General features: G+C 41.7%; 1 protein-coding gene across 1 annotated transcript in view; it reads right to left on the bottom strand.

The window, feature by feature from the left end:
• tmem106c (transmembrane protein 106C) overlaps positions 1–19,069 on the bottom strand; it is a 45,101-nt gene that overhangs the window by 16,699 nt on the left and 9,333 nt on the right. The window contains exons 2-4 of the mRNA XM_041180316.1: positions 6,872–6,935; positions 4,805–4,964; positions 375–515 (exon numbers count right to left, since the gene is read on the bottom strand). Of these exons, the coding sequence (XP_041036250.1) occupies positions 375–515; positions 4,805–4,964; positions 6,872–6,935 (365 nt within the window). The remainder of the gene's footprint in view (positions 1–374; positions 516–4,804; positions 4,965–6,871; positions 6,936–19,069) is intronic.

Below are 19,069 nucleotides of genomic sequence, written 5' to 3' on the forward strand. Positions count from 1 at the left end.
ATGCAGCAAGTTGAATATTATTTTCACTTCTGATGCTAGGCTTGAAATCTAACCTCGAGCAACCAGTTGAAAATCTTCCTCACCAGCTACAAGGGTGCTGTGTGAACACAGCTGGTCCAGCCAAATCCAGTTCCAAAGAGGCACAAACCTATAGCATTAACTGGAATCCAAAAAGATTTCCTGGAACGATCTATAACCTGTCTCTGGTTATCCATAATTGATGGTCCCCGGTTTGCTTTTTTTTCCCCCCTTTGCGCAAAGATTTAAAGACTGCTTAAGTTGCAAGAGTCACAATATGGGTACAGAGCATCTACATAACCAAGAGCACAAGAATGTGAAAAGGGAAGGCAAAATATGGTGTGCAGTACAAGTACCTGTTTCTCACTTAGAGGTGGTATAACAGAAATGTTGTTCAGCTGCTTTGTTCCAATCACAGTTTTCATGTACTGGACCTGGCAGGTGAGTGAATCCACAGAAACAGTATAAAAATTGGAATTGCTAATGTTGAGGGTACTCTGAAATACAAAAAAAAACTGGGTTTCATATCAGAGAAGACTCTTGCCAATGGTTAAATATTGCAAACTAACAGCAGTGTTTCCACTACTTTCTCTGCTGCTGGAGACCCACTTACCCTGATCTCAGTACTTGGGTTATCACTTTTACTAGCAATTAGCATGGTGTTTTGCAATAAGCAGAGTGTTCAGAATCACACCCTGGGAGAAAGTAGAGAGGAAAAAGAAAAGGTGGGAAGTGCAACTTCAAAAAAGGTACGTTCCTCCCTCATTAAGATTTCCCAAACTGGGAGAGATCAGAGGCTGGGATCATATTTAAAATCATGATCAACTGTGAAAGTTTTGACCATTAGGCCGAGCAGGGACTCTTCCCACAGGCTCTGCAAGGGATCCTTGGGCTTCTCCCACACCAACAGTGTTCGTTGAAGCTCTTGCCCAGCACAGTTGCCTCAGCTACAAAGTTTCCAAAGGCTCTCCCCTCCTCCCTGATGTCAGTAGCCTGGTCAGCTTCAGACAGACTGTCCTGCAACATTTAAATAGGGTCCTGCCCTCATGTCAATCTCTTGGTGGGGTTTCCCCTCCCTCCAGTTAAAAGGAAGGTCCCAGCTTGCTTGTTCAGGTAAAGGTCCTACGTAAACACAAAATGAAGGTAAACAAGGTTATTTCTCCCACTTGCTCCTTATAGATCTTATGTGCAAACTGGCTGCAGCATAGAAAAGTTACAGCACAGAAGGCAGCCATTTGGCCCATCTTGTGCATGCCAGCCTGTGGACACCAGGTGCCCTTTCTAATCCCACCTTCCTGCACCTGACCCATAGCCTTGCAGCCTACAGCACTTAAGGTGCAGATCCAGGTACTTTTTAGACCAAAAAAAGTGAAAAAATACTCAAATTAGTTGTGCAGCACTTTGGGAGGCTATGAAAGGTGTTATTAAAAGTTGGCAAACTCAGCCTGAAATCATGGATAGTCAAAAGCAATGCAACTATTAATTACCATCTTAAATGTTGACTGATCCATAGAAAAGTAACTTTGCAGATTTTTATTCAGTGGGGTACAAAGCAGTAATGCATTTCTCCAAATAAGTTGAAGTTTTGCACTGGTAATTATATACTTATATGCTATGCACATCAGTAAAAAGCTTGCTCTGAAGCAATTACATCATGTCATTTGCAAGCAGATCCAACATAGTTTGGCCAAATGGATTAGAAATAAGGCAGACAGTATTGGCATAGCACAATACTATTTGAATATTGAAAAACCATTTGCAGTCTGGTTACCCAGGATATTGCTGGGATACATTAAATGTAACCTGTAATTTTACAATAAAAATTTTAAGAAGGTTATACAAGATAAAAGCACAGATAGAAAGAATTGACTCGTGCGCTGTAGCCAATCTGCCAGACGTGTCCTTATCCACCTGCTATCACAAGAGTAATTCAGCCATCCGATTCCCCCATCCTCTTTCCCCCTAACCCTGCCAATTTATCTTCAGGTGCATACCCTTTTGAAAACCACAACTGAATCTGCCTCCACCAACCCCTCAGGTAGCGCATTCCTGTGTTAACAAACAAACAAAGTCTCATTTTGCCAATCACCTTAAATCTCTCCCCTCTGGTTCTCAACCTCTCTACCAAAGGAAACAGTTACTCTGTCTAAACTTTGATTTTAAAGTCTATCAAATCTCTTCTTTAAGGAGAACAAGCCTAGCTTCTCCAATCTATGCTCATTACTGAAGTCCCTCATCTCTGGAATAATTCTTAATCTTTTCTGCACCCTCACTAATGCCTTCACATCCTTCCTAAAAAGTGTGGTGCCCTGAATTAGACACATACTCCAATGAAGATCAAACCAGTGCATTTTTCTTTTCAAAAGTTTACCATAACTTTCTTGTTTTCACATTCTATGCTTCCATTTATAAAGCCCAGGATCCCATTGCTTAGGGGAAAGGTACTGGGAAAATTGGACCCAAAGACTGACAAGCCCCTAGCACCAGATGGCCTGCATCCTAGGGTCTGAAAAAAAAAAGTGACTGCAAAGACAGTAGAGCCGTTAGTTATAATCTTCCAATATTCCTTAGATTCTGGAAGGGTCCCAGCAGATTGGAAAACAACAAACATAACACCTCTATTCAAGAAAGGAGGGAGACAGAAAGTAGTAAGCTATAGGCCCAGTTAGCCTAACACTGGTCATTGGGAAAATGCTAGAAAAATCATAACGGGATCAGGTAGAGTCAACAATGTAGCATCAGCATGGTTTTGTTAAAGGAAAGAGTGTTTAACTAATTTAGAGTCCTTTGGAGGAAGTAACAAGCAAGGTGGATAAAGGGGAACCTGTAGACGTGGTGTACTTGGATTTCCAAAAGGCATTTGATAGGAGCACATGGTATAGGGAGCAACATACTAACATGGATAAAGGATTGGTTAGCTAAAAGGTAACAGAATAAGTAAACATGGATTGTTTTAAGTTGACGAGCTGTAAATAGTGGAGTACCACAAGGATCAGTGCTGGGGCCTCAACTATTTACAATCTATATTTTCATGACTTGGATGAAAGGACCAAGGGTATTGTAGCTAAATTTGCTGATGACTCCAAGTTAGGTAGGAAAGCAAGTTGTCATGAGGAGGTAAAAGAGGCCACATAGACATAGATAACTTAAGCAAGTGGGCAAAAATTTGGCAGATGGAGCAAAACATGGGGGAATATGAACTTGTCCACTTTGGCAGAATACTACTAAAATGGAGAGCGACTGCAGAACTCTGCAATACAGAGGGATATGGGCGTCCTGGTACATGAATCACAAAAAGTTAGCATGCAAGCAAACGGAATGTTGGTGTTTATTACAAGAGGAATAGAATATACAAGTAGGGAAGGTTTACTACAGTTGTACAGGGCCTTAGTGAGACCACATCTGGAGTAGTGCATACAGCTTGGATATCATTTTCCAAATAAAGAGACAATTACATAGCAGTTCAGAGAAGGCTCACTCAACTCATTCCTGGGATGAAGGGGTTATCTTGGGGAAAGGTTGAACAGGTGGGGCCTGTACCCATTGGAGTTAAGAATGAGATGTGACCTTACCAAAAGAAAATTCTGAGGGAAATAGACAGGGTGGATGCAGAGACGATGTTTCCTCAAGAGAGAGACTAGAACTAGGGGACAGCTTAAATGGGAGACCCCTTATTTTTAAAGGCATGAGTTTTTTTTCTCTCCAAGGGTCATTAGTCTGTGGAATTCTCCTCCCCAAAAAGCAGCAAGGCTAGGTCATTGCATTTATTCAAGGCCGAGTTAGATAGATTTTTGATAGACAAGGAAGTCGGTTACGGGGGCAGACAGGAAAGGAGTTCAGATCAGCCACAATCTTAACAAATAGTGGAGCAGGCATTACAGGCTGAATGGCCTACTCCTGCTCCCAAGTCTTATGTTCCTAACCAGTCTGCCCTACCACCTTGAATGATTTGTGCACATATACCCCAAGGTGTCTCATCATCCCTTAGAAATGTATCTTCTTTCTTCCTACTAAAATACATCACTGCACATTCATCTGCATTGTATCATTTCATCTGCCACTAGTCTACCCATTCCACCAACCTGTATACATTACAATGGTGACAGCAGGTCAAAAGCAAATTCTTTCACTGAAGTGCTTTGGACCTTTTAAAGATGTGAAAAGGTGCAAAAATAGAAAGTGTTTATCAAGTTCCTTGATGCTGGAAAATAATTTTTATTGTAGCATGCTCAACATTCTTTTTGCATCCCCCCCCCCCAAACATCTTGTTCCTTATAGTCCTTCCAGATTTTTACCACATCCCATTTTCCCTGTAGGGTTTGCTCTGCTCCTTACTCAGTTGAGTTATTGACCCATTTTGGGCAATTCAAAGTCGAATCCCTGATTCACCAGAACATTTCCTACGAGAAATCTAAACACTGACAAAAGACAAGGGTCCCAAATAGATAATTTCAAATATAAAAAGTACACCTCTTCACATGAGCAAATGGCCAAGAGTTCAACTGGCAGCATACCCATTGAAAACAGGACTACTAACAATGTAAATTAACTATGAGGCCCATCTTAAATCACAACATACAGCATACTTAGGGCCCAAACAGACAAGGTTATAATGTATCAATGGGCATTTGAAATAAAAACAGAGGTGCAGCTTATATCATTTTAAGAAGGAGATTAGATCAGAGATAAAAGAGGGTATGTGGAAAGGATAGGATATGGCTCAAAATGAAAAACCAAAAGCATTACCAAATACAAGTGTTTTAATATATTAAGAGAAGTTCATTACTGTCATATCAATGAAGACTCTGGAGTTATTGTGGTCAAATTTCACTATAACCACTCTGATTCCATCATCGCTCACAACCACTGACCGAGGGAACAAGAAGAATACAACCAGTCCGGACACGAACAGGCACAGGAATATGGATAAGAAGACGTACAATTTCCTGTAAATACAAGAAACTACACTGGTTTATGCAATAAAGTTTTAAAAGGTTTCCATTACACAACAATAAAAGCAAAATACTGTGGATGCTGGAACAAAAAATACACTTCTCTTCAGCTCTGAAGAAGGGTCATATGGACTCAAAATGTTAACTCTGTTTCTCACTCCACAGATGCTGCTAGACCTGCTGAGCTTTTCCAGCATTTTCTGTTTTTGCTCCATTATACGGTACTCTCTTCAAAACTGGTTCATGTCTCCAGAAGGGAGATTTAAATCCACTTATTTCAAAGCATCAGCTACAAGCTCAGCATCACTGGTCAGCTATACAATTATCAGTTTTTGTCTAGAGCAGGAAAACAGGCACGAGATGCTTAAAAAGGCAAATTCCATTTACTGAACCTAGAAGATGCATTTTAAATTAGCCTTCTTCCTGCAGAAGAGTTATTTCATTCCTTTAAGACAAAGCGAATTATCCAAAATGGCCTTGTTTATTGCATTCATGCACTCAACACAGGAAGAGAACCAGGACCACTATCCAGCACAAACTACTTAAACCAGGCACTTGTATTTCCTTGAAAATTCTGGACATCAGGCAGCTGGCCAAACAGACTTGGAAACTACCAAAACAGCTTCATACAAATCCAAGTTGTTCACTTGACATTCAAAGTGTGTCACAGTCTGTAATCAAATGTCAGGGCACAATCCCAGTCGATTAGTTATTCTCATTTCAGCAAAATGTCACCATTTCAGTATCATCCTCTCTAATACCAGATGAAACTGAAGATCACCATGCAGCTGCTTCAGTTACCAATACCATGTCTTCCTTTCATAAGCCATCTCTTCCTAATCACTAACTTTCCACTTATGCCCCCTCACCCCAGCCTGTACACCACCTTCTCAAAGCTCACATCTTTCACAAAAAAAAACTCTTGCTCTTCAATCCCCTTTCCAAACCCCTAGTGTAAATGGCTCCTTCACAGACAAATCCCTCAAAACAAAAAGCATAGTCACCTCCTCTTCTCAGGCCAAACCAACATTCAAGATTCATCCACTTCCCTTTCCTTAAAGGAATTTCTCGTCAAGGTAGTTCTTCTGAATTGCCTCCCAACCCAGTGCTAACTGATCACCCAGTTCAGTTACTGCATTCCCAATGCAACCAGATACTAGTCTATCCTTCAATGATTTATTTCAACATCTGCCATAAAATATCCCTCCTTCTGATCTCACTGCATTGTAAGTTCTTCACGCCTCCAAATCCAGCCTTCTTTAAAATGCAACTTCCCAACCATCATCCTACTGTTCATAACCAAGTCTTCACTGTTTCCATGCTTTTTGTGAACCCTCCATTATCCTTAAAAAAAAAAGCACCTTTGCTTCATTGCCTTGCCCCACCTTTAAACCCAGCCTCAAAAACTACCAATTCAGCTGTAATCTCCCTTGTGCTGTGTATTTTTATGCTTCTCAAAACACCTTGGAATATTATTCTACATTATGGGGCTGTTAAAAATAAAGCTTGTTATTACTGAATGCTACCATCATTCATATCTACTGCTAGCTAATCACAGGATTGTATTAACCATGCTCACAGGATACAGTTATCCAACTCAGTGAATTACTACAAAAGGCACTTTAACAGTTAGCAACCAAATATCACAGTGAAGAACCATACAAATAGCCAAGTTCCCATTAAAAAAATACTTAAAGCTTTGAATGGGACTAGAGCATGAAATTAGTGCAGTTTCTAGTTTGTTCTCAGCTGACTCTAACTCTACCATGTTGCTATAACTTGAATGTGGAGAGAAAGTTTGTAGTACTGCTACTTTCAACCCTTCAGATAGATTGGAAGCAGAGTAAAATGTAATGGTGACATAAAATTTACAAGCTACTTTAATGGGAGCAAAGACTTACGTTCTTTGTGGCTGCAGCCTCTGGTCACTGTATGGGATCAGGGCCACCAATTCATTTATCTGCCCTGTAAAACAAGGGAAAATATAAGAGCTTAATAAGTTCAACTTATAACATCATTATTGGAAGAGGACAAACCAAGAAATTGCCAGCTGAATTACCCACAATCATTAACATGTCTCCTGGGCATGCAATGTATAGTTTAGTGTGTGGAGGATGCACTAGAGGAGGAAACTGTAGCAACTCTGGCACAAATCTTCCAGAAATCAAATACTGGAATGATGTCTGGGATTGGAGAAAGGCAGATATTACTACTATTTAATGTGAATATTTCAACTTTTCCCCACTGCTTAAAACTTGTCTAGCTCCTGACATCACCCACAAGAACAAAATTCTGTAACAAATGCCACCCAACATTTTATCACGTGCAGAGGCTATTCAAAAAAAAAAATTGGAGTTCCATTATCAGGGTAGTATGATTTAAAAAGTGCTCTGCAGCAATTGTTCCCCTTGCAACAATTTCTCCCTTTTACTATTAGGTCTAGCATGGAACAAAAAACCACCCAGAATTGCTCCTTGCAACTTGTGTGTCAAACAATTTCCATTGTTTCAGGTGTGCCGGGAAAGAGTGTGACAAATTACTGATGAACATCTCAAATGGTCAATGCTGTACAGGGAAAGGGAGACTTCCTTTTTTTGATTGCATTAGTATAAAACAACTCCATGGAATAAAAAGACAAGACAATTGGACTCAGAGCAGGACTTCATTTGAAAGAGCTTAATCCACCAGAAGTTTTTTTTTTAAATTAATTTATGGGATGTGGGCTTCGCTGGCTGGGCCAGCATTTATTGTCCATCCTTAATGGCCCTCAAGTAGGTGGCGGTGAACTGCCTTCTTGAACTGCTGCAGTCCATGTGGTGTAGGTACACCCACTGTGCTGATAGGGAGGGAGTTCCAGGGTTTTGACCCAGCGACAGTGAAGGAACGGCCGATATATTTCCAAGTCAGAATGGTGAGTGACTTGGAGGGGAACTTCCAGGGTGGTGTTCCCACTTGTCTGTTACCCTTGTCCTTCTAGATGGTGGCAGTTGTGGGCTCGGAAGGTGCTAAGGAGCCTTGGTGAGTTCCTGAAGTGCATCTTGTAGATGGTACACACTGCTGCTACTGTGCGTCGGTGGTGGAGGGAGTGAATGTTTGTGGATGTGGTGCCAATCAAGCGGTATGCTTTGTCCTGGATGGTGTCAAGCTTCAGTGTTATGGGAGCTGTACTCATCCAGGCAAGTGGAGAGTGTTCCATCACACTCCTGACTTGTGCCTTGTAGATGATGGACAGGCTTTGAATTCAGGAGGTAAGTTACTCGCCACAGTATTCCTAGTCTCTGACCTGCTCCTGTAGCCACAGTATTTATATAGCTAGTCTAGTTCAGTTTCTGGTCAACTGTAACCCACAGGATGCTGCTAGTGGGGGATTCAGTGATGGTAATGCCACTGAATGTCAAGGGGCGATGATGAGATTCTCACTTGTATGGTGTAAATGACCATCTCCAACAAGTGCTAGGCAATGTTACTTGCCACTTGTCAGCCCAAACCTGGATATTGTCAAGGTCTTGCTGCATTTGGATATGGGACTGCTTCAGTATCTGAGTCATTGCGAATGGTGCTGAACATTGCACAGTGAACGTACCCACTCCTGACCTTATGATGGAGGGAAGGTCATTGATGAAGCTGCTGGAGATGGTTGGGCCTAGGACACTACCCTGAGGAATTCCTGCAGTGATGTCCTGGAACTGAGATGACTGACCAACAACCATCTTCCTTTGTGCTAGGTATGACTCCAACCAGCAGAGTTTTCCTCCCCCGATTCCCATTGACTCCAGTTTTGCTGGGGCGCCTTGATACCACATTCAGAGTGTAGTCTGATGGGGCAGTAATTGGCTGGGTTGGATTGGTCCTGCTTTTTGTGGGCTATTTTCCACATTGTGGGCCGATGCCAGTGTTGTAGCTGCACTGGAACAGCTTGGCTGGGGGCATGGCAAGTTCTGGAGCACAAGTCGATTGCTAGAATGTTGTCAGGGACCATAGCCTTTGCAATATCCAGTGCCTTCAGCTGTTTCTTGATATCATGTGGAATGAATTGAATTGGCCAAAGACTGGCATCTGTGATGTTATGTTGGTCTTTGTACATTTCACCTCCAGTTGACCTTCCCTTTAAGGAAGATCTTCAAACACTTCTGCATGTAGGTAGTCAGTCATCACCACCAAAATGAGGATTTTAATGATTTAATGAAACAGCTGAGTCAATTTCTGGATTACAAATGCATAAATTCCTTTTGGTGCACTCATTGCAGACAGCTTGGAAGATCTGTTAACTGTAGTATGCACTGAGTGGATAAACCCCACTGATCAGTCTAAAAACAAAAGCAGAAACATTTGACAGTGGATACACAATTGGTTGACTGGTAGCACAGGGAAGCTAGTGGGTGGGGCAGTGGTGTCAGTTTTGGTACCTAGGGTACAATGAACAATTGGCAAGTGCAGCACGTTTGGAAGAAACCAGTGACTTTGGACCTTCTTTGTCTCATGTTGATTGATTAAGATAACTCTGATTATGCAACAACATTATTGTTTGCATAAATACACTGCCAGGGTGGTACAATGTGAATTAGACTGACCTTTGACTTTATTGTCTTTTAATTCCCACATACTTAAAAACAATGTTATCTTCCCTTTTGTGGTGGAGGGGCAAAAAAACTTGAATATATATATTGAATATATATTGAGTATATTGAATAGTTTACCTAATTGCAGCTTATATAACCATATCACGTGGTTAACTGAGAATCTCAGCAAATATTCCTGATGAAAGTAGGAAACAATACAGTTCACAGGACTCAAAATGGGTTGCCATGACTCAACTTAAACAGTTGCTATTTTCCATTACCTAGTTCTACTTTATATTGAACACATCAAGGCTGCAATTTCACTTCAGGGGTTTTTGGATGTTATGCATGAAGTGGAGAGGGATAAGGCCCAAATTTATGCCAGAGTTTGGACAGTATGTAATGAGCTGAAATGTAGTATCTCAAAACCAGCTGTGTTATGGAAAGTTGGCTAAGAAACTCAAAGTATTGGATAGGGATTCCCTTAACACATCAAGTGTTGGAGCTGCCAACTAATGAGATTTAATGCTGCATACTTCCTTTAGATGCCAAAGCAATTAAAGCAGCACAACACAATGTATTGTAATGATGATACTACCTTAAAATATCTTTAAGAGCAGTTTAACAGCAAGTTGGCTGGGACTGAAAAACAGATCAAGATTATGGAGGAGGGTGGGCATTTGTCTCAGACATTGAGAATATCCTGTCCACCAACCCCCACCTTCCCTCCAGTGCAGAATCAATTCAAATTCTTAAATGATGCCAGAGTTTTCTGGCCTCCACTTCTCTCTGAAAGTCAACTAGATTTATCATCTGAAAACCCTCCTAAAAAAAAATGTCTTATCCAAGTCATCAAGTTGTTAATCTCAAATTTTTTTTTTTGTAGAATGCAAAAACCATTTACTATTGCTTACTCTTGGGGTATCAAACCTTTCATCAGTGTAAAAGTTGGAAAGGCTACAGATTTTTTTTTTTAAAAGCATATAATACAAGAATTGAATCGATAGGAACAGCCATGCAATGCAGTTCAGGAGATTAAATAAAAACCTTGCATTTATATAGTGCTTCACACAGTCACCAGACATTTCAAAGCACTTTACAGTCAATTAAGTACTCTTTGGAGTGCAGTCACCGTTGTAAAGCAGGCAACAGCTGCCAATTTGCACATAAACTCCCACAAACAGCAATGTGATAATGGCCAGGTAATCTGTTTTTGAGATGTTGACTGAGGAGTAAATATTGGCCAGGACACCATGGAGAACTCCTGCCGTTCTTCAAAACAGTGCCATGAGATCTTTTATATCCAACCAAGCAGGCAGATAGGGCATCAGTTTAATGTCCCATCCAACAGTACACCACTCCCTCAGTACCGCACAGGAGTGGCAGCTTTGATTTTTGTATTCAAACCCTGAAGTGGGACTTAATCTAGCACCTGCTGACTCAAGCTACCAACTGAGCCACAGCCAACCCAACTCGACATTAAACTTCTACAATTTAGATTATGGCCATAATTAAAGTACAGAAAGAGGCCAGTTGACCCATCACATCGGTGCTGGCTCTTTGCTAGACAAATCCAAAACTAATCCCACAGCCTAGCTTTCTCCATAGCTCTGCATTATCTATTTCAAAATGTTTATCCACTTCTCCTTTAAAAAGGAGTTTCTGCCTCAATTGCTCCTCGTGGCAAAGCTCATCATGCATCCACACCACTCCCTCAAGCATCTAGCTTGTCAACTGCCTCCTCAAAACAATGCAGCTAGGTTTGTTAAACATGACTTGCCCTTTACAAATCCATGTTGGCTCTCTGGTCAGCTCATTCATCCAAGCGTTCAGTCACCCAAAGTAACAAGTTCCATTAACTTCCCACAACAGATGTTAGACTATTAGGCCTTTGGTTTTCTTTTACTTTTAAATTAGGTGAGTGACACTGGTAGTTTTTCTCATCTCCTGATTAATACCATGCCCCACATTACCATTACTGTTTGATGGCCGATAAACAACTCCAACCAATGTCTGCTGCCCTTTCCTGTTTCTTAGCTCCACCCAAACAGATCCCACACATTGTTCTTCAGATCAGAGATTCTCCCTTTCTAATGCACTGAGCCCATCCCTTATTATCAGCACAACTCCAACTCCTTTCCCTACTTGTCTGTCCTTCCTAAGTGTCAAATATCCTTGAATATTTGGTTCCCAGTCTTGGTTACCATGCAGCCATATTTCCATAATGGCAATTATATCACACCCCTTTACCTTTATCTGTGCCTTTAGATCATCTACCTTATTGTGAATGCTGTGCACATTCAGGTAGAGTGCCCTTAACTGTGTCTTTCTGACATCATTCCACATTTGAAGCATACTCAATCTCTGCTTTGTTTCTCCAGCCTTCTAGTCTCACTACTACTTCCTATTATCAACTTTACTTTCTTCCAATTTGGGCCACCCCTCTCACTCCCACTCCCCTGACAAGTTAGCTTAAACCCACCCCAACAGCACCAGCAAACCTCTCTGCTAGTATACCAGTCCCAGTTCTGTTAAAATGTAACCCACCCAGCTTGTACAGGATCCAACTGCCCAAGAACCAGCCCCAATGCCTCAAATTGTTGGAATGTATCTATTCGGTGTATTCTGAAATATCCCCTTAAATGTTTGCCACTGCATCTCTATTGATTGATCCCTTAACCTAATTTGCCAATTCACTTCAGGCAGTTCTGCTTTCATACCCTCTTAATTGCCCTTACTTAAGTTTAAAAACAGAGTCTCAGACCCACTCCTCTCTCCCTCAAACTGCATGTAAAATTCAATCATATTATGGTCGCTGCTATCTAGGGGTGCCTTTACTGTGAGATTAATTAATCCCATCTCGTTGCACAATACCAGGTCTAGTATAGTCTACTCTCTGGTTGGCTCCAGAACATGCTGTTCTAAGAAACTATCCCAAAGACATTCTATGAACTCCTTATCTAGCTACCTTTGCCCATCTGACTTTTCCAGCCTATATGTAGATTAAAATCTCCCATGATTATCACTGTGCCTTTCTGACAAACTCACATTATTTCTTCCTTTATACTCCACCCTACCATGTGGTTACTGTTAGGGGGCCTGTACGCAACTCCCACAATGACTTCTTGCCTTTACCATTTCTCATCACTACCCAAACTGTTTCCACAAATAGGTCGTCCTTCTCTATTGTGCTAATACCATCATTAGCAAACAGGGCCACCCCTCCACCTCTTCCTTGCTTCCTGTCCTTCCTAAATGTGTCACACCCTTGAATATTCAGGTCCCAACCCATGTCCTCCTACAGCCAAACCTTTGTCATGGCTCAAATCATTCTTATTTATTTCTATGCATGTTCTCAGTTCATTTTTTTTTGTTTTGAAGGCTTCATGCAGATAGAGAGCCTTTAGTTTAATCATTTTTATAACTTCTCACCTCATCTGTAGATTTACCATTAGATTTGTACTTCCTATCCCCTCCTGTCACTGTCTGTTTCCTATAATAATACCTTTCTCTCTTGCCATGTCTCCACTCTGATTTACCACATCGTCACAAATTTGATCCCTTGCCCCCACTAGTTAGTTTAAAACCCTCTACATCCCTAGTTATGCAGCTCACAAGAACACCGGCCCCAGCACAGTTCAGGTGTAGACCCTCCCAACAGTACAGATCCCACATCCCCCAGTATTGGTGCCAGTGCCCCATAAACCAGAACCCACTTCTCCCACACCAGCCTTTCAGCCAGGCATTCATCTCCCTAATCGGATTTGTCCTGTGCCAAATTGCACACGGCTCAGGTAATAATCCAAAGAGCATTACCTTTTGAGGTTCTGCTTCTTAATTTAGTGCCAAGCTCCTCAGTGACTATGCAGAACCTCCTTTGTCTTGCCTATGTCATTGGTCCCAACATGGACCACTACAACTGGGTCCTCACCCTCCAGGTTCCTCTCCAGCCCCAAGCAGATGCCCCGAACTCTGGCACCGGGCAGGCAACACAGCTGTCTGGACTCACACTCTTTGCCGCATAGAACAGTGTCAATCCCTCCAACTATACTGTCCCCTACAACCACTACATTCCTTGTAACTCCCCCAGCTTGAATGGCTTCCTGTACTATGGTGCCATGGCCAGTTAACCCATCCACTCTGCAGCCCCCACTTATCCAAACAAGCTGAAAAAACCTCAAACCTGTTGGACAATTGTAAGGGCTGAGGCTCCAGCCCTCTGGGTCCCCTTACCGGCCTCACTTGCAGTCACGCTCCTGTCCCTGACCAAATCAGAAGACCCTATCCTAAGGAGTGTGACTGCCTCCTGGAATAAAGTGTCCAGGCAACTTTCCCCCCTCCTGATGTACTACAGTGTCTGCAGGACCTGTCTCCAGCCCAATAACTCAGAGCCAAAGTTCCTGCAGCCACAAACACTTAACTGCAGATGTATCTGCCCTGGAACTCCCATATCCTGCAACTGCAGCACATCACCTGCCCTGCCATCTCAATGTGTGTTAATTAATAATTGCTAGTTAAATTAATAAAGCCTTCACTTCCCAATAGGTCCTGCCAGTAAACTTTACAATACTGGTAAAATTAATAACACCAGTTACTGGTTTACCTGCTCCTTCTGCTGCCATAGCGGAAATCAAATACTGAAAGCTGGAAAAGAAACAGAAAGCTCCTCCTCCCCACTCAGCATACTACTTCTTGCAGTACACTTTACCTAAAACTCCTCTTTCCCCCATGCACCGAATTCCCACTTTGAACCAAATTCCCAAATATACTCACTCTGTCTCAGTCTGTCCTCACAGAACTGTAAACAATAGGCTGCTTTTAAAGGGGAGATAGTTCAGGTACAGTAAACAAATTCAGAGCTTCCTGGATGATGAAAGAGATAAAACAGTAAGATGAAGAATAAAAAGGGTGCATATGACAGATGTCAGGTGGATAATAGAATTGAAAATTAGGTTGAATATACAAGATTCAGAGGGGAAGAGAAAAACAAGAGCAGAGAGAACCAAAGAAACTGGCAAATAACAGAGGAATCTAAAAGTTTTACGTAGGTATATAAATAGTAACGGGGTGGTAGGTAAGAGTGTGGCCAATTATGGACCTAAAAAAGGGGATTTACACATGCAGGCAGAGGGCATGGCTGAGGCACTAAATGAATACTTTGCATCTGTCTTCACCAAGGAAGATGATGCTGCCCAAGCCATAGTGAAAGAGGAGGTCGTTGAGACACTGGACAGACTAAAATTTGGAAAAAAAAAAGAGTATTAGGTAGGCTGGCAGTACTTAGTTAAGTCACCAGGACCAGATGTGATGTATCCGAGGATAATTAGGAAAGACCGTGGAAATTGCAGAGGCACTGGCCATAATCTTCCAATCCTCCTTCGATACAGAGCTGGTGCCGGGGTGGGGGGTCCCAGGGGTCAGTACTTGGACCACTGCTTTTCTTGCAGTATGTTAAATGACAGACTGGGATGTACAGGGCACGATTTCAAAATTTTCAGTTGGCAAAAAACTTGGTAGTAGTATTGTGAACTGAGAATAATGATTGACTTCAAAAAGGCAGGCTAGTGGAATGGGCAGATAAGCAGCAAGTGAAATTTAATGCAAACAAGTGTCAAGTGATGCATTTTGGCAAGAAGAGCATGGAGACAATATAAAAAGGTATAACTCTAAAAAGGGTGCAGGGGCAGAGGGATCTAGGTGTATATGTGCACGAGGGAGCTAAAAGCATACAGTATCCTAGGCTTTACTAATTGGAGCACTGAGTTCAAAAGCAAGGAAGTTTTGATAAACCAGTATAAAACACTGCTTTAACCCGAGCTGGAGTATTGCACCCGGTTCTGGGCATCACACTAGGGAAGAAACTGAGGCATGAGAGAGGACATGGAAAATTTTCAGAAGAATGGTTCCTGGGATGAGGAACTTCAGTTATGTAGATTGGAGAAGCTGGGGCTGTTCTTCTGGGAGAAAAGGTTACAAGGATTTGAGAGTCTGGGTAGATAAAAACACTGCTCCCATTGATGGAAGGATCAACAACCAAAGGACATGGATTTAAGGAGACTGGCAAAAGCAATAACATCATGAGGAAAAACTCAAAAAAAAGTGAGTGGTTAGGATCTGGAATGCAATGTCTGGCTGTGTGGTGGATACAGATTCAGTGTGGCTTCCAAGAGAATTGGATAATTATGTGAAGAAAACATTTTGCAGAGCTATGGGGAAAAGACAGCGTGGGACTAGCTGGATTGCTCTTGGAGAGCTGGCATGGACAGGGCATGCCAAATGGCCTCCTCCTGTGCTGCACCCATTCTATATAAAACTTACGTGACTTACCCTTCTCCATCTCAAACACATCATTGTCACTTAACTAGCAGTTCCCTTACTGTTAGAGTTGACTAATCCAGATTTGTTACTTGCTGTTCTGTTGTTGGTTCAATTCATAGAATCATAAAATGGCACAGCACAGGAAACCATTCAGCAAAACACTCTTTCAAAGAACGCCAATTAGTCACCACCACCACCCCCTAATCTCTCCCTATATCCTAAAAGTTCTCCATTCATCCAATTCCATTTTGAAGGCTACATTAAATTTGCATCCACCATTCTACCAGGCAGTGCAATCCAAATTCTAACCACTCACTCCATTTATTAAAAAAAATCCCCTCATGTTGCTCCTGGATTTTTGGCTAATACTCATGTCCTCGGGTTCTTGATCCTTCAGTTACTGGAACTAAACCCCTTGATTTTAAAAATCAAATCTCCTAACCTGCTCTGCTACAAGGAAAACCACCCAGCCTCTCCAGTCTAACCATGCAACTGTAATCCCTTGTCCCTGGAAGTATTCTCGTAAATCTCTGCACCCTCTCCAAAGACTTCACTTCTAAGTGTGAGGTGCACAATTGGATACAATACTCCAGCTGGTGTCAAACTAGTTTTATATAGGTTGAGCATAACTTCCTGGCTTTTGTACTCATGCATTTACAAGCCGAGGGTCACTTATAGAAACAGAAAATGCTGGAAGGCTAAACAGCTTCCGTGGAGAGAGAAACAGAGGCAACAGCTTAGGTCAACGATCTTTCCCATATGCTTTACAAACTGCTTCATTAACCTATCATACCATCTTCAAAGGTTCATGCACAAACACCAAGTCTCTGTTCTTGCACCCCCTTTATAATTGTACCATTTACCTTGTACTGTCTCTCCTCATTCTCCCTACCAAAACATATCACCTCACACTTGTGCACTGAATTTCATCTGTCTTAAGACTGCCCATTCTACCAGCTGGTGGAAAGCTTCTTGATGTCTAGTATCTTTCACACCCTTTACTACAATTTCAAGTGTCTCATCATCTGCAAATTTCAAATGTATGCTTTGTATCCACAAATCATTAAATGTACATCAAAAAAAAAAAGCAGTGGTTCTTGTATTAACTCTCAGGAGCATCAATGCCTCTCCAGTCTGGAAAAAATACTGCCATTCCCCAAAGCAGCTTTCTATTACTTAGCCACTTTTTTTTTGCCATGCTGCTATTTTCATTTTTATCCCATGGGTTTCAATTTTGCTGACAAGCCTAATATGGAGTACTTTTTGCAACGTCCATAGTTATGCATCCTACTCCTATCAGGAGAATTGTGGACAATGCCCAGTATTGTATCCTTTTCTATTGCTCAATTGTAACCAGAGTGTTTCTACTGCCTGCTTCCTCTTATAATATCCCCCTTTCTAATGTTAGAAGTGTCCTTCATCAATATTGATGCTTCCATTGCCAATTTCCCTGCCCTTTCTAAGCATCTTTTGACCTAATATAAAAATAATACCTGGAAAAACTCAGCAGGTCTGGCAGCATCTGTGAAGAGGAACACAGTTAACGTTTTGAGTCCGTATGACTCTTCAACAGAACTAAGGAAATAGAAGACAGGTGAAATATAAGCTGGTTTAAGGGGGTGGGACAAGTAGAGCGGGATAGAGGGCCAGTGATAGGTGGAGATAGCCAAAAGATGTCACAGACAAAAGGACAAAGAGGTGTTGAAGGTGGTGATATTATCTAAGGAATGTGCTAATTAAGGGTAGAAAGCAGGACGAGCAAGGTACAGATAGCCCTAGTGGGGGTGGGGCGAAGGAATCGAAAAAGGCTAAAAGGTAGAGATAAAACATTGGATGGAAATACATTTAAAAATAATGGAAATAGGTGGGAAAAGAAAAATCTATATAAATTATTGGGGAAAAAAGGGGGGTGGGGATGGAGGGGAGAGTTCATGATCTAAAATTGTTGAACTCAATATTCAGTCCGGAAGGCTGTAAAGTGCCTAGTCGGAAGATGAGGTGCTGTTCCTCCAGTTTGCGTTGAGCTTCACTGGAACAATGCAGCAAGCCAAGGATGGACATGTGGGCATGAGAGCAGGGTGGAGTGTTAAAATGGCAAGCGACAGGGAGGTCTGGGTCATGCTTGCGGACAGACCGAAGTTGTTCTCTAAAGCGGTCACCCAGTCTGTGTTTGGTCTCTCCAATGTTTTATCTCTACCTTTTAGCCTTTTTCAATTCCTTCACCCCACCCCCACTAGGGCTATCTGTACCTTGCTTGTCCTGCTTTCTACCCTTAATTAGCCCATTCCTTAGATAATATCACCACCTTCAACACCTCTTCGTCCTTTTGTCTATCTCCACCTATCACTGGCCCTCTATCCAGCTTACTTGTCCCACCCCCCCCCCACCTTAAACCAGCTTATATTTCACCTCTCTTCTATTTTTTACTTAGTTCTGTTGAAGAGTCATACGGACTCAAAACGTTAACTGTGTTCCTCTCCGCAGATGCTGCCAGACCTGCTGAGTTTTTCCAGCTATTTTTATTTTTGTTTTGGATTTCCAGCATCTGCAGTTTTTTGCTTTTATTTTGACCTAATATATTTATCGTACCCAGTTTGTAGACAGGTCTCAGTAATGGCCATGAAGTCACACCTTTTAAACTGAATTTGCACTTTAAATTTACTTGTTTTATTCCTTATGCCAAGTGCATATAACGTATAGAATTATTATTTGGGCAAGAGGCCATAATATTGCTTTCCTCACATTTTAACATTACAACAGAATTTAAAGGGTGTAAATTTGTTACAATTTCCAATATTTTTTGAACTAGGGCATTTATATTACCTTTAACACTATTGATGATCTGGCCTTCACTCTCACCCTTTTCTTTAGCGAAATTATTTTTGCCCAATGCCTCAAGTTTTTATTCCCTACAACCTTTTCAGGTGGACTTTGGTTGCAGCCTGGTTTAAGTGGAGTGCATTCCAGTGGTTCAGTTCCTTCCTATCACAACACTGAGGCCAGCGTCCTACGAAATGGAACCTCCCCCTTTCCACAAATACATTCAACCATATATTTACGTCCTTAAGCCAATTTAACCCATGGAAATTTACACATCGAATAAGCAATAAATCCTGCCTTTTCATTTAGCTCCTGATGCTACTCCAGCAGGATCTCCTCCTTGTTCCATTTCAAGTAATTTGTTCAACATGAACCACAGCCCTGGATCTTCTTCCTCCTTTT

The sequence above is a fragment of the Carcharodon carcharias genome, chromosome X, assembly GCF_017639515.1.
Source record: "Carcharodon carcharias isolate sCarCar2 chromosome X, sCarCar2.pri, whole genome shotgun sequence".
Taxonomy (NCBI): Eukaryota; Metazoa; Chordata; class Chondrichthyes; order Lamniformes; family Lamnidae; genus Carcharodon; species Carcharodon carcharias.